Source organism: Dermochelys coriacea, chromosome 1, assembly GCF_009764565.3.
Source record: "Dermochelys coriacea isolate rDerCor1 chromosome 1, rDerCor1.pri.v4, whole genome shotgun sequence".
In the NCBI taxonomy this organism is placed as follows: Eukaryota; Metazoa; Chordata; order Testudines; family Dermochelyidae; genus Dermochelys; species Dermochelys coriacea.
This window is the reverse complement of record NC_050068.2, coordinates 22885863-22900304: the sequence shown is the minus strand read 5'-3', so window position 1 is coordinate 22900304 and position 14442 is coordinate 22885863. Positions and strand designations below refer to the sequence as shown.

The window sequence follows — 14442 nt, the reverse complement described above, 5'->3', positions numbered from 1 at the left end:
CCCATGAAAGCTTATACCCAAATAAATTTGTTAGTGTCTAAGGTGCCACAAGGACTCCTCATTGTTTTTGCTGATAAAGACTAACACGGCTACCACTCTGAAAGGAGAGGCTTGTGTATTTACTGAGGACATGTCGACTCTGTCTGTGATATTTCTGGACCCAGAGGAGAAAGAGCTAGATACAGACACAGAGGGAGCTGATAGAAACACAGTAGTGTGCTGTGCTTACTTTATTCTGGCTGCAAAACTGAAATTAACAGGAAAGTGAGATTTTGAATGGGGGAGAGGAGAATGCTCAAATATTTAAAGGGATGGGATATCACATTCTTCTGCCCTACCTTAAAACACTTCCCAAACACATATACATTATCATTTTCATGGCTAACAATAAACACCATATGACCTAACTAAGAGTTGCAGGTGGACTTGAATTGCAAGGGATTATTCTGCCCTGGAACAGCAATTTACTAGCTAAACAATTTATAAGCTCAGGTGCACAACTGGTTTTCACACTGTCTTGGGATATTGTGGTGATGGTAGTGTGGCAGTGTCCTGAGAAACAAGAACAGTAGGTAGTAAGATATCAGATAGATTGAGTATGCAATCAACCGGATCCAGTACCTGAGATTCTTCCATCAAATTGTTTATATTAGGAGTTGTAACAAAAGTGGTTCAATAGGAGGATCAGAAAGTCCTACTGGAACATCCCTGGAGTCTGGTACTTGTCAAGGCTGCAACTGGTTCATATATGATTTCCATAAAATGCTGTTGGATAATTTAACCATGAACCAAACAGATCCTGTGCATTTTACAAGTTCTCCAGGTACCCATTTCACTCCACAACTGTAGTTGCAAGCTCACACCAAGTCTTCAACTTGAAAAGAATATTGACAAGTCTCACATTGAACACATGAGGCAATATCAGGATGTAAAAGGTCCCAACAGGTATGCAAAGACCACTTCAAGAAAAGAGTTGCAGGTGACTCCTGGGTACTAGCATGTGATATGTTCCTGTATACCGGCAAGAAATTGTCCAGTTTCTGCTGATGTCTCAAAATAGACTTGTTAGCTTTTAAAGTATGCTCTAGTGTTTGTACAAAGTGTTCCACTACTCCATGTACAGCAGGATGGTATGAAGCAGAGCGTATGTGCTGAATTTCGTTTGAAGCTAGGAACCTCTGAAATTCTTCAGAACAGAACTGAGGTCCATTGTCACTCACCAACTGTAATGGTAAACCAAATTTGCTAAACAAGGTACGAAGATGTCCAGTTGTCTTTGTAGCTATAGGAGAAGACATTCTGAAAACTTCTGGCCATTTTGAATGGGCATTGACAACAACCAAAATCATATAACCTTCTAATGGTCCACCAAAGTCTATGTGAATACCTTTCCAAAGAGTCTGAGGCATTGACCCAGGATGTGGACAAGCTGGGCCAGGATCATATTGAATTTGCTGACATGTAGTACAGCACTTTGCCTTCCTCTCAATGTCTTTGTCAGTCCCCGGCCACAAGACAAGATTCCAGGCCTATTGACTTCATCTACACAATGCCAAAATGACCTTCATGAAGAGCTTCCAAAACCTGATACTGAAGTGATTTTGGAATGATCACTCACATTTCCCATAAGACACAACCATTATTCACAGATAATTCACAGTGACCTGACATGAATTGTGTAAACTGGGGTTTCTTTTGATCCAACACTGTACCTTCTAGTACCATTCCCCTCACAAGAGAAAGCACATCATCCTTAGTGGTTTTTTTGTTGATATCTTTGCTAAGTAACATTACCGAGTTGTCTTAACCCAAAGCTATAGTAACTAATCTCTGTTTTCCAGGCAATGTCAGGAAATCAATCCATGGAGAACACAGAAACTCCTTCTGAGAAATGATTGGTACACAAAAGAGTGCTTCCATTCAAAAATCCTTTTTTTAATTGAGTACTAAGCACACATCAAACTACAGCAAAAGTCTAGACAAACCAAAATATAATTAACCAAAGTCTGAGGTGGTATGGAGTGACAGCAGTAGGGTTCCGGTGACCAGTCTTCCTCCTAGCAGCTGCGGAGGTAGCTGTCAGACTCCGAGCCCATAAAAATTCAGACTTTTCCGAAGTATACACTCCCACTAAACCCTTTATAGGTTTCTCCAGAAAAAAGCACATATCTCATAATGGCCCCTAATATGCTAATGATTTCCCTAGGAACAGCAAATAATAAATCATTATTCTACTTATCAGCAAAGCAACTTCAGCAAGAAACTTATAGTTAGACACCCAGTAGAAACTTACAGAGACTCAAGGTCAATTATCCACACTCTCTTCCATTCCCATAAATCTGTCATTTCACTGTATCTATCCTTGTTAGTAACACGGCAGCTGAAGCTGTTTTTGTCTGCCTAAGCAAGGCCAAATTCCTTTTCACTATGTGGTGTCCTCGCTTCCAGCTTATGGTGGTTGAGTATACCAATTGACTGCGGGTTATGTCAACTCCAAGTTATGCTAAATCCATTTCTCTCATAACAGTGCTGACCTATCCTATCCATTAAATTGATAACCTATCCATTAAATTGAGATAGAACATTTTGTCTGAAGTTTCTTTGGGTTGACAGGAGCTTGGGCATGGTAGATATGACAGCCCGTCAGCATTGCCACGCTGAGTCCCTTTGTGGAATTGAATAATATAGGAATGAGCTGAAAGTAGCAATGCCCATTGTTGAATATGAACAGCAGCTAATGATGGAATTCCATGTTTTGGTCCAAAAATCAAAAGTAACGGGTAATGATCCATCAGTAAGGTAAAATATCTACCATGCAGATAGGCATGGACCTTCCGAATTTCAAAGATAATGCTGAGAGCTTTTCACTCTGTGTGTGCATCATTCTTCTCAGGAGTAGTGAGTGTTTGTGATGCAAATGCAATTGATTTCTCCATGCCATTAGGAAAAATGTGGGAACAGCACCAACTATATAGAGGGTGAACCATCACAAAGCAATTGTAATGGTAGCAAAGCATCAAAGTGCATAAGAACTTTGGCTGATGTTAGCAGTTTCTTTGCTTCCTTAAATGTATACTCATACTCTTAAGTCCATTTCTATTTTATCTTTGCTTGTAACAGTTCATGTCAAGGTGCCAGTACTGTTACCAGATTATGTAGGAATTTACTGTAGTAGTTAAGCAGACTTAAACTCTGTTCACTCCCTTCAGAATCTCATCCATGGCTTTCTGGAACAGGACTGGTGCCAACGTGATTCCAAAAGGCAATCTGTTGTAACAAAATAAGCCTTTTTGTGTGCTGATTGTGAGATGTTTGCAAGATGCCAGATCAATCTCCATTTTTAGGTACGCACTGAGCAAATCCAATTTACTGAAACACTGTCCTCTACTAAGAGTAGCAAACAAATCTTCAGTATGAGGTAATGGATATTGGTCTGCACAAAAAAACTGGATTCAATGTCACTTTGAAATCCCCCAAAAATCGGACTGAGCTATCCGTCTCGATCACTGGTACAATGGGTGTAGCTCACTCACTATATGAAGCCAGTGACAAGACTCCAATGTTCACTAAATGGTCCAGATCAGCTTCCACTTGAGGCTTCAGAGCAGAGGCACAGGTGTGGGCTTGCAATACTTTGGCTGGCTGTCAGACTTACCAGTAATTTTCACAAAGACAATGCTCAAGCTCCTTTTCAAAAACTTTAGAGTATCTGTCCAGTATTTCCTGAAGATTTTTAGGTGCTTTTGTGATTGCCTCAATAAAAGTCCAAGTCACCTTGAGCTTCTCAAGCCAAAATCTGCCAAATAATGGTGGATACTTTCCTTCAGTCACACATGAGAGTAAAACAACTGATTGTCCATCCAGCTGAACTTTCACCTGGAGTATAAGTCTTCAAAATCATGTATGTTTCTTCCAGAGGAACTTGTGACAAAGTCTGTTGATAGGTAGATGCAGAAACCAATGAGATGGCAGCTCCAGTATCAAGTTCAATTCTTGTAAGAACTCCTTCAATCAAAGGTGTAACCCAGATGCCATCTCTGAATCCAGCTTGCAATAACACATAGAATCATAGAATCATAGAATATCAGGGTTGGAAGGGACCCCAGAAGGTCATCTAGTCCAACCCCCTGCTCAAAGCAGGACCAAGTCCCAGTTAAATCATCCTAGCCAGGGCTTTGTCAAGCCTGACCTTAAAAACCTCTAAGGAAGGAGATTCTACCACCTCCCTAGGTAACGCATTCCAGTGTTTCACACCCTCTTAGTGAAAAAGTTTTTCCTAATATCCAATCTAAACCTCCCCCATTGCAACTTGAGACCATTACTCCTCGTTCTGTCATCTGCTACCATTGAGAACAGTCTAGAGCCATCCTCTTTGAAACCCCCTTTCAGGTAGTTGAAAGCAGCTATCAAATCCCCCTCATTCTTCTCTTCTGCAGACTAAACAATCCCAGCTCCCTCAGCCTCTCCTCGTAAGTCATGTGCTCTAGACCCCTAATCATTTTTGTTGCCCTTCGCTGTACTCTTTCCAATTTATCCACATCCTTCTTGTAGTGTGGGGCCCAAAACTGGACACAGTACTCCAGATGAGGCCTCACCAGTGTCGAATAGAGGGGAACGATCACGTCCCTCGATCTGCTCGCTATGCCCCTACTTATACATCCCAAAATGCCATTGGCCTTCTTGGCAACAAGGGCACACTGCTGACTCATATCCAGCTTCTCGTCCACTGTCACCCCTAGGTCCTTTTCCGCAGAACTGCTGCCGAGCCATTCGGTCCCTAGTCTGTAGCGGTGCATTGGATTCTTCCATCCTAAGTGCAGGACCCTGCACTTATCCTTATTGAACCTCATTAGATTTCTTTTGGCCCAATCCTCCAATTTGTCTAGGTCCTTCTGTATCCTATCCCTCCCCTCCAGCGTATCTACCACTCCTCCCAGTTTAGTATCATCCGCAAATTTGCTGAGAGTGCAATCCACACCATCCTCCAGATCATTTATGAAGATATTGAACAAAACGGGCCCCAGGACCGACCCCTGGGGCACTCCACTTGACACCGGCTGCCAACTAGACATGGAGCCATTGATCACTACCCGTTGAGCCCGACAATCTAGCCAGCTTTCTACCCACCTTATAGTGCATTCATCCAGCCCATACTTCCTTTATCACATGTAGTGATAAATCCTGGTCCATGTCACTAGAGCTCTTGTCTTCTTCCAGATTATGAATTTCCAACTTCCATCCTTTCTTAGGTTCAGTTGTCATAGATGTTTTCTTGAATCTATAGTTACTCTGTGTTGCTGATCGTTGAACTTTCCCACAGCTCATAGCAATGTGTCCTTTCTTCTGGCACTTTCTGCAAATAACCTGGCACGCCCAGCAATCCTTTTCAGCATGTGTAGTTTCTGCACTACAACCACATGGAAATTCCTTACATCCCCATGATCCTGTCTCAGTGATTCATGAGATGAACTTTTTGGTTCACATTAAATTCCAGAGAATCCTTCTCTGTTGTCTCCATTGCAATTGTACATCAACAGCCTTTTTGAATGTAGGCACTTACACAGTCAGTAACGTCTTCTGGAGCTGGTCATTGCATTATCCAGAGACTAACTGGTCACGCAGGGCATCACTCAGTGTTTGTCAAAACTGATGGTGCTCTGATAACCTTCTCTGACAACCTCAAACTGTTCTACTGACTTTCCACTTCTGTGATGTTGATGAAATTGATACGTTCTGGTATCACTGATGGAATAGGAGAAAAATGTCCCTGAACAGCTGCAATAATTGTGGTATACGTTGCAGTGCCAGGCACCATTGAAGATAATAGGTCACACAGCAGTCCATGTCTTCTCACCCATCATTATCAACAAGGTTGAAACCCGTTGTCCATCTGGAAAGGTATTGCAGGTTACAAATTGCTCAAAACGTTTGAGGTACGCCGCCCATGATTCACAGTTGTCATCAAACTCACCAGCATTGCCCACAAAAGATACCATTTCACCGCTCTCCTGTTGACCTTCATGCCTCCTGGACGTCTCCTGCCACAAGGAAACTGTTTTTATTTGTTACTGCACTATTTGTACACCCTCTGCTGGCCATCTGCTTACATGGCAAACTGCAGAATTTTTCCTTTGGCTGTGCTTGGTCTCCATCACAGTTGCCAACTTTCACGCGGTAAATAAGCACCCCAACTTTCACAATTAGCCAAAAATCAAGCTAATCCCACTTCAAAACAAGGCCAAAACAAGCCAATCCCTAAGAACCGCAACACTCTATGTGACTAGTTCCTCCCAGCATGCAGTCTGGGACTGTGGTGGGCCCGCTCTGCACTCTGACTCTCTCCCCCCTTACCCCTGCTTGCCCATTGCTCTACTTGTCTCTCCCCCCCCGCCCCTGTTTGCAGGGAGGTGATCAAAAAAAGAAGCAACAAGTCAATAACTAGCCAACAAGCAAGTCACAAGCCAATTAAGCCAAAAACAAGTCCAATTTCTGCATTTTTTGTGGGTTTGGCATGTCTGGTCTCCCTCTGCTGGCTATAGACCCTCCGTGCAGGCAGCAGGCTGTTTGCCTGGCTGCCTGCTTGCACATGGTCAGCAAAGATGGCTGTTTACTTCCCCTTCACTGCTTTGTTTGAACAGTTCTAGCAGTATATGCAGAACTTGTATCCTTTGTTCTATCTTTATTTACCTACTTGTCCCCTCTAGATGGCTGGTTCCCACTGTCCCAGGAGCAAAAAAAAGGAGTCTGACACCCTGTGCCTCTAAGTGAACTTTTCAGAGTAGCAGCCGTGTTAGTCTGTATTCGCAAAAAGAAAAGGAGTACTTGTGGCACCTTAGAGACTAACAAATTTATTAGAGCATAAGCTTTCGTGAGCTACAGCTCAAGTGAGCTGTAGCTCACGAAAGCTTATGCTCTAATAAATTTGTTAGTCTCTAAGGTGCCACAAGTACTCCTTTTCTTTAAGTGAACTTTGTCCCCTTTTTCACAGTATTATTTACGTACTTTTTCTTCTTAATGTTCAATCAGTGGGAGCACTGGACACTCCTGGGATATAAATTCCTCGTCATTGAATGTTATATTTCTGGATCAAACAGAGAAGGAGATAGACAGAAACATAGAGGGAGCAAATAGAAACACATCTGTGCACTGTGCTTGCTTTATTGTTCTGGCTGCAAAACTGAAACAAAGACAAGGTTTTGCACAGGGGAGGGGAGAGTGCTCAAACATTTAAAGGGACAGGACACCGTTCTTATCTAAATTCTTACACTGTTCCACCCAAGTAGTCTTCACATGGACTGATCTTATTCTCTGGGCTGAAGCTGCTCTAGACTATTTATCTACTGAAAAGATGAACCCCCTGTTTCGTATCTTAGCACAACCAGCATTTCAATAGTTACAGCATATGCACTTACTCCTTTCTTTGTGCTGGGTGCCTTCTTCTGGAGTCTTCTGTACCATTCTTCATGGCCATTTGCTATATCGTGCATAACACCCTTTCCAGTGCACCTGAGAGGTTGCTTTATTAGTACTTCTGTATCTCTTTGCATGCATATTTTCCTATCTCATTTTCCTCCCTCCATACCTTTTAGACCTACTCAGAACATAAGGATGTTGCCTGTAAAATTCTGTTAAATATCTATATTTCATATGAAAAATCCCTAGTTCTCTGATGTGCAAAGAAGCTAAGATGGACTATTTCCAATGTTATTGAAACAAGGAGTCAGTTCATGGAAAACATGTGGCCTAGAATTCTCATTTCTAATATTCCAAAACTTTAATCATTAGTATCACCTAAGTATTTTATCATTATTGCTTTAACAACCCATGACATTTACTATAGAAATAAGATCCTTTCTAAAGGTGTGGAATTAGGTTTTTTTAAACAATCCTATACAATTCTATAGTATGGACATAATTCTGCTAGGATGATTGAAAAAACCCATAGAAGAGCTGCTATTTGTTGTTCAGTTCTATAGGACTTTGCTATATGGGAAACATTTAAAATCTTGCTGACAATGAGATGACCATTTTGAATATATTAAATCTATTTAGGTAATTCCTACATTTAACTGTTTGAAATGTTTTTTTTTTTATCATAGCACCAAGACAGACCTGTAAATGATTCCAGCCCTTGGACTAGTAAATATCCTTCTGGGGGAAGCTAGATTTTTTGCCAGAATTGATTCCCATTAGCATATTCAGGAACATTAACTCCTGTTTCCATCCCTAATATGATCTTAGTCTTAGCGTACATTTCAAAGCAGCATGCTGCACGTCTCTCTGTGATATCAACTAAAAATCACTGCTTACCTCTTTTCCTTCATAAATGTATCTCATTCTCTCTTGCAGTAAATAACTCATTTTACCCTTTAATGTTTATTTTGAATCTGAAGCACCTTCTTTCCCTTCATCAGACTATTAGTTCTTTCAGGCAGTTCTTTTTGTTCTGTGTTTGCAAGTACAATGTTTATAGACCTTACAATCTATGACCCCAATCCTGTATTGTGTAGAGGACAGGCAGACTTCTGTGCCAACACAAAGCCCCACTGAAGTGAATAGAGGTCATGCAGTTCCAGCAGTCTTCCTGCATGTTACAAAATGCATGATGAGGGTGAGAAACTCTCTATTTTCCCCTGTGAAAGCTAAGATTCTCCCATAATCCCATGGCCTCAGAAGCTGGGGCTCTATGAACAATACTAAATATAGCAATCATGATAAAACAGCAGTAGTTGACAACACTATGCTTAGATATGTAAAATTTGGAGGTGGAGCCAGATGAAACTTTCCGAATTTTAATTTTTCTTTGGAAAATTGTTATCAAAATTTTGAATTTCTGTGAAAGGAAAAAAAAATGTGCATGGAGAATTCCGCTGAAATGTTCATGACTTTTTTCCTGTATTTCTACCAGCTCTGCTTGGAGTTCAGAGTCAGAGTTCTGGAGGGGTTTTAGGTGAAATAAGTGGAGGAGAATCGCTAGCGGACTGCTTGATGGCCATTATCATTTGGTAGTTTGCCATTGGCATCTCAGTTTACTGTGATGTTGTTTTAGCCATGATTCTAAAAGCCAGCTTCCTGTCTGGTTTTTGCAATGCCATTACAGATTCTGTGGAACTTTCACTAAGTTGTCCCCTGGCTAGAATATCCCCAAACAAGCACCACCCCTCTGAAGTCAGCAGGGCTCAGTGCAGTGCAGAGGTGCACATGCACACAGTCAATTTCAGGATTGGGGCAGTGGTTTATAATGCTGGTCTGGATTCCTTGGGATACAAGCTTAAGAATACACTATATAAATAGAAGATGCTGATTACAACTGAATGCTCAGTGTAAGAAAATAGAAGATGCTGAATACTACTAATAGAAGTATTACTGATACTCCACCCTCCAAATCTCTGGTGTGAGTGTGCATCTATTTGCTTCTATTGCTATTTGCAAAGGAGCACTTCCCTTGTTCTTTAGAATGGTGCATGAAGCAGTATCTTCACAGTGTTTTCTCTCTTTTATTTCTCTGCAGTGATGGCTGGGCAGACAGGTACGATGTGACAGACGGGTATCAGCGGGAAGCTGTTGGCGGAATAACGATCAAGCTTCAGTCTCCTGATGTGAAATGGTTTGATGACTATTACCTGCAGCTTCGGCCAGAAACCAATCTCCGAAACCCCTGGTTTCAGGAATTCTGGCAGCACAGGTTCCAGTGCCAGCTGAAGGGGTATCCACAAGAGAATACTAAATACAACAAGACTTGCAACAGTAAGCAGCTGGATTTATTTATGTATTTATACTTAAAATCACTGAGGTTAAAGCCTTGATTTAACTAGATAACACCATGTTGAGGCAGTGAGGTTTGCGGAAATGGAAGTTAGAAAGTCTGGAATTTTAATCCCAGATCTGCCACGGAGCAGAAGACTGGTCAAGAAGTTAGAGTACTAGCCTGCTTATGAGACCCCAAGTCCAGCTCCCTGACCTGACACTGATTTCCTGTGTGACCTTATTGTCATTTACAGTAAAAATTCTCAAAAGTATCTAAGTGGTTTAGGAACATACATCCCATTTTCAAAACCAATGTAGGCACTTAAGGGCAGATTTTGAAATGTATTGAGGTGCCTGAAAATGCAGAGAAGCAGCTAGTGGGATTTTCAAAAGTGACTAGGCACCCAACTCCCATTGGTTTCACTGGGAGTTAGAGGCCTAGGTAATTTTGAAAATCTCACAAGGTGACTATCTGCAGTGACCAAAATACATTTAATTTAAGTATCTTCATAATTAAATTTAGTTGAAAGTCAATCGAATTTAGGCTCCTGAGTGCTTGTCACTCTTGAAAATGAAATGTAGGCTCCCCAGAATCTGTTTGCTAACAATTTGTGAGCAGAAAAAGAAGGGCTAAATTTGTCAAATTGGTCTCTCTGAATACTTTCTCCAGCTCTGGTGCTTTTTCCAATGCTACCACATCAATGCACTCTGGAAAAGGAGCAGACTCGACCAGGCTAGAATACCCTTAACTGCTTCATTATTCCTTTTTGCATGTCATTAACATAGTTCCGAATGGTAAAGATTTAATGGTGACCACTATTCAGACACCATCAATCTGTCCAGGTTGTTTAAGTTGTCCATTTCAATATGCATTGTTTTGTAAATATGGTTTTTATGCTCAATTTCATTGGTCATCATGATGCTTTAGTTTCCTAAGTTTTACTGTGATCTAACCATCTTGTGTTAAAACTCACAAGAGGGGAACACAAGGCTTGGCTAATAACGCTGATGTTCACCTTGCAGAGTTTCTTTGATTGTTGCCATCAGGAGCAAGAGAACTGGGGGCTGCAGAGGTTGGCCTCAAATCCTTGGGTTTTTCTCACAATAGCTTCCAGTTCACACGGTAGTAGCATGGCTTCCTTATGAAGTCAATGAGAGCTCAGCACCCCTGAAAATCTTTCCATTTATTTAGGTGCTTAAAGATGGATTTAGGTGTCTGCCTTTAGAACCCAAATGTGAAAGTCTGGACTTACACTTCTGTCCAGCTCAATTTCCTCATTTGTAAAATGTGCTCACTGCAACTCTGTGCAATGGGTCCTTTGTCCAGCAGACTGAAAGAACAAGGGTTGTAGCCCCTATAGGAACTTCCTCTGCTATTGGTGACAGAGGGGGAGGACAGAGAAGGCTTACCTAGATCAAGCAGAGAGGAACAGAAAGTGGCCATACCAGGTTCGGTGGAGGGTACTGACCTTCCAGGTGACCAGAGGAGGGTGTGTTATTTGTACCCCGGGCAGTTCCAGAGCAGCCTTCTCTCACTGGGATCCTGCTGGCATCAGCCACCTTCCCACCCATTGAATCAGAGTCAGACCGGATGCCTTCAGGAACCATGGGGGCATTATGCTAATCACCCATCATCATTGGTCTCCCATGTTTAAAAAGGATGAATTCAAACTGGAGCAGGTACAGAGAAGGGCTACTAGGATGATCCGAGGAATGCAAAACTTGTCTTATGAAAGGAGACTTAAAGAGCTTGGCTTGTTTAGCCTAACTAAAAGAAGGTTGAGGGGAGATATGATTGCTCTCTATAAATATATCAGAGGGATAAATACAGGAGAGGGAGAGGAATTATTTAACCTCAGCACCAATGTGGACACAAGAACAAATGGGTATAAACTGGCCACCAGGAAGTTTAGACTTGAAATCAGACGAAGGTTTCTAACCATCAGAGGAGTGAAGTTTTGGAATAGCCTTCCGAGGGAAGCAGTGGGGGCAAAAGATCTATCTGGCTTTAAGATTCTACTCGATAAGTTTATGGAGGAGATGGTATGATGGGATAATGGGATTTTGGTAAATAATTGATCTTTAAATATTCAGGGTAAATAGGCCAAATCCCCTGAGATGGGATATTAGATGGATGGGATCTGAGTTACTATAGAAAATTCCTTCCTGGGTATCTGGCTGGTGAATCTTGCCCATATGCTCAGGGTTTAGCTGATTGCCATATTTGGGGTCGGGAAGGAATTTTCCTCCAGGGCAGATTGGAGAGGCCCTGGAGGTTTTTCGCCTTCCTCTGTAGCATGGGGCATGGTTGACTTGAGGGAGACTTCTCTGCTCCTTGAAGTCTTTGAACCATGATTTAAGGACTTCAATAGCTCAGACATGGCTGAGGTTTTTCATAGGAGTGGGTGGGTGAGATTCTGTGGCCTGCGCTGTGCAGGAGGTCGGACTAGATGATCAGAATGGTCCCTTCTGACCTTAGTATCTATGAATCTATGAACCTCTTTCCTTGGGGGCCAGGAAGGAATTTTTCCCTCCCTGTCAGACTGACTGAGATGGGGTGGTTTTTTTCACCATCCCCACAGTAGGCTGGGGAGGGAGGTTCACACATCACAACTTAGTAAATTAAAAAATGTGGCAGGTGTGCAGTGCATCCCTTAAGGAAGCTGCAGGAGGAGGATTCAGGAAACCAGGTATAGCAGGAAACCAGCCCCCAATAACTCCCATATGAGGGGAGGGCACTGGGATCCGAGCAAGGGGCTTGCTGTAGCCAGGATGGGAAGTGGGAAATGGGGAAACAGTTAAGGAAATAATGATGACCTGCACTATTTATTGCCAGGTACTCCCAAATATTTCAAGTGAGTAAAGTTGTGGCCTAATTGTACCACAGACACTGTCTCTTGTTCTTCTGGCATGATTAGACAAAGGGTGATATTGATACTTGCGCATCTTAGTAAAATGCTTTGAAGTCTATTGCTGAAAATAATATATTGTTGATGTGTCATATTTATCATGCTAAGAGAGCAGAATTTTACCCTTAATTTCATCTAATTAAATATTTTCAGCTCAATAGGAGTGGCATAAAAAATTATTACAGTATCTTCTAGCGACCCCAGTCAAAGGACTCCCAATTGTGCTGGGAGCTGTTCAGAAAATTTAAAAAAACACAACCGCTACCCAGAGACCACATAGTCTAGGACAGTGGCAAGAAGATATCAATGAGAAGGTGGGACGGAGGGGGTGGATGAGGTAATAGTTAAAAGAACAACTTGGTGAATAAGCAATACACTTAGGTCACCACATGAGTGCAGAATTTGACCTATAGTCAACAACTTCATTTTAATTCAGTAATGTCATATTGATAATAACAACTATTGATATAAACAATATATTTTAAAAATATTGAAATAAGTAATAGGAGTTATAGCCAAAAATTTGCATATGTGAATGCCTAAATCTGGATTTTGCTACATAAACTTAGTCTTCCATGTTTGAAAACTCTAGCCTGTGCTTTCAAATCCCTGTATATTGAGATGATGAGATAGATTCACCCTCACAAATGCAAAGTGTATAGATTGTGATGGAGTCCACTCATTGTAACAGTGCCTCCTGCTGGCCATCACAGGGATTAGCTCTGTCAGATGGAGTGCACTCTCCAGGTGGTGTCTTTCCCATCATTGAATCTGCCTGCAGACCTGCCTCAGTCCAACTACTGCAGTGTACTCTTCATAAATTGGCCCTCCAGCTGTGTCACCATCTGTGTTTTCCCCCTTCCAGGTGTGCAGTAGCTCAGTTCAATAGTCTAGTCACTTCTCCAGTTGCGAGTGGGAGAACCCAGGCCCGTCCATTACTCTGCGTCCCAACCCAGGGACATTGTAGATAGCAGCTCCTGAACTTCGCTCAATGGTATGTCAATTCTTTGGGCCATTTCCCTGCAGCTCCAGCACCTTCTTTGCCCTCTTCTCAGGATATTCAGCCAGCAAGTCTCAGTAGCCAGCCAGGAGCTCCCTCTTGCTCCCCTGGTCCCCCCAAGCAACTTCTCTGTCCAAAATGCTACCCTTCCTGCAGCCCACTAGGAATACAGTCGTCACTCCTTGGACTCCCCACAGCAACTGACTATCTCTGGCTTTGCAGATCCTTTTATGTGAGTCTGCTGGCCCCTTACTGGCTGCTTTGTGCAGCCTCCCTCCACTTGGCTGCTTCCCGTGCAGCCTCCCTAAGCTGCTTGGAGGACTTACCTCCACTGCTCCTTTCTGGAATAGGGTCTGGCAGGCCCATGAGGCCTCCATTAAGCTCTACCACTCCAGTGTGGTGTGAACATCCTATCACAAGATTCATGAGTGATGCTAGCCTTGTAGATCTCATTTTATAGTAGCAAAAAATGTACACAGTCATTGTTACACAGTTACTGCAAAATGAAAATGTGATGATAAAGTAAAGAGCCCATGAAAAACAGCCCCAAATGAATATAGCTTTTCTTCTTTCATTTCTATCAACTTCTGATATGTTTCCATCTCTTCACATATACTTTGATTCATGTTGAAGTTAAGATTTTAGCATCAAGCCATTTTTCATTTGCAGATTGAGTATATTTACCTAATCCAAACAGGTGCCACTGCAACTGCTGTTGCAAAGTACATTGATTTTCTCCCCAGCTAGAGCATTACTGAAAGGGAGAAGTTTGCAGACTTATCTGAC

At 42.1% G+C, this 14442-nt stretch overlaps 1 protein-coding gene across 6 annotated transcripts in view; it reads left to right on the top strand.

The window, feature by feature from the left end:
* Nucleotides 1-14442, top strand: part of GRM5 (glutamate metabotropic receptor 5) — a 367684-nt gene that overhangs the window by 284278 nt on the left and 68964 nt on the right. For all 6 annotated transcript variants that reach the window (XM_038378367.2, XM_038378328.2, XM_038378350.2 and 3 more), the window contains exon 4: nt 9512-9747. In XM_038378367.2, coding sequence (XP_038234295.1) covers nt 9512-9747 — 236 coding nt within the window. The remainder of the gene's footprint in view (nt 1-9511; nt 9748-14442) is intronic.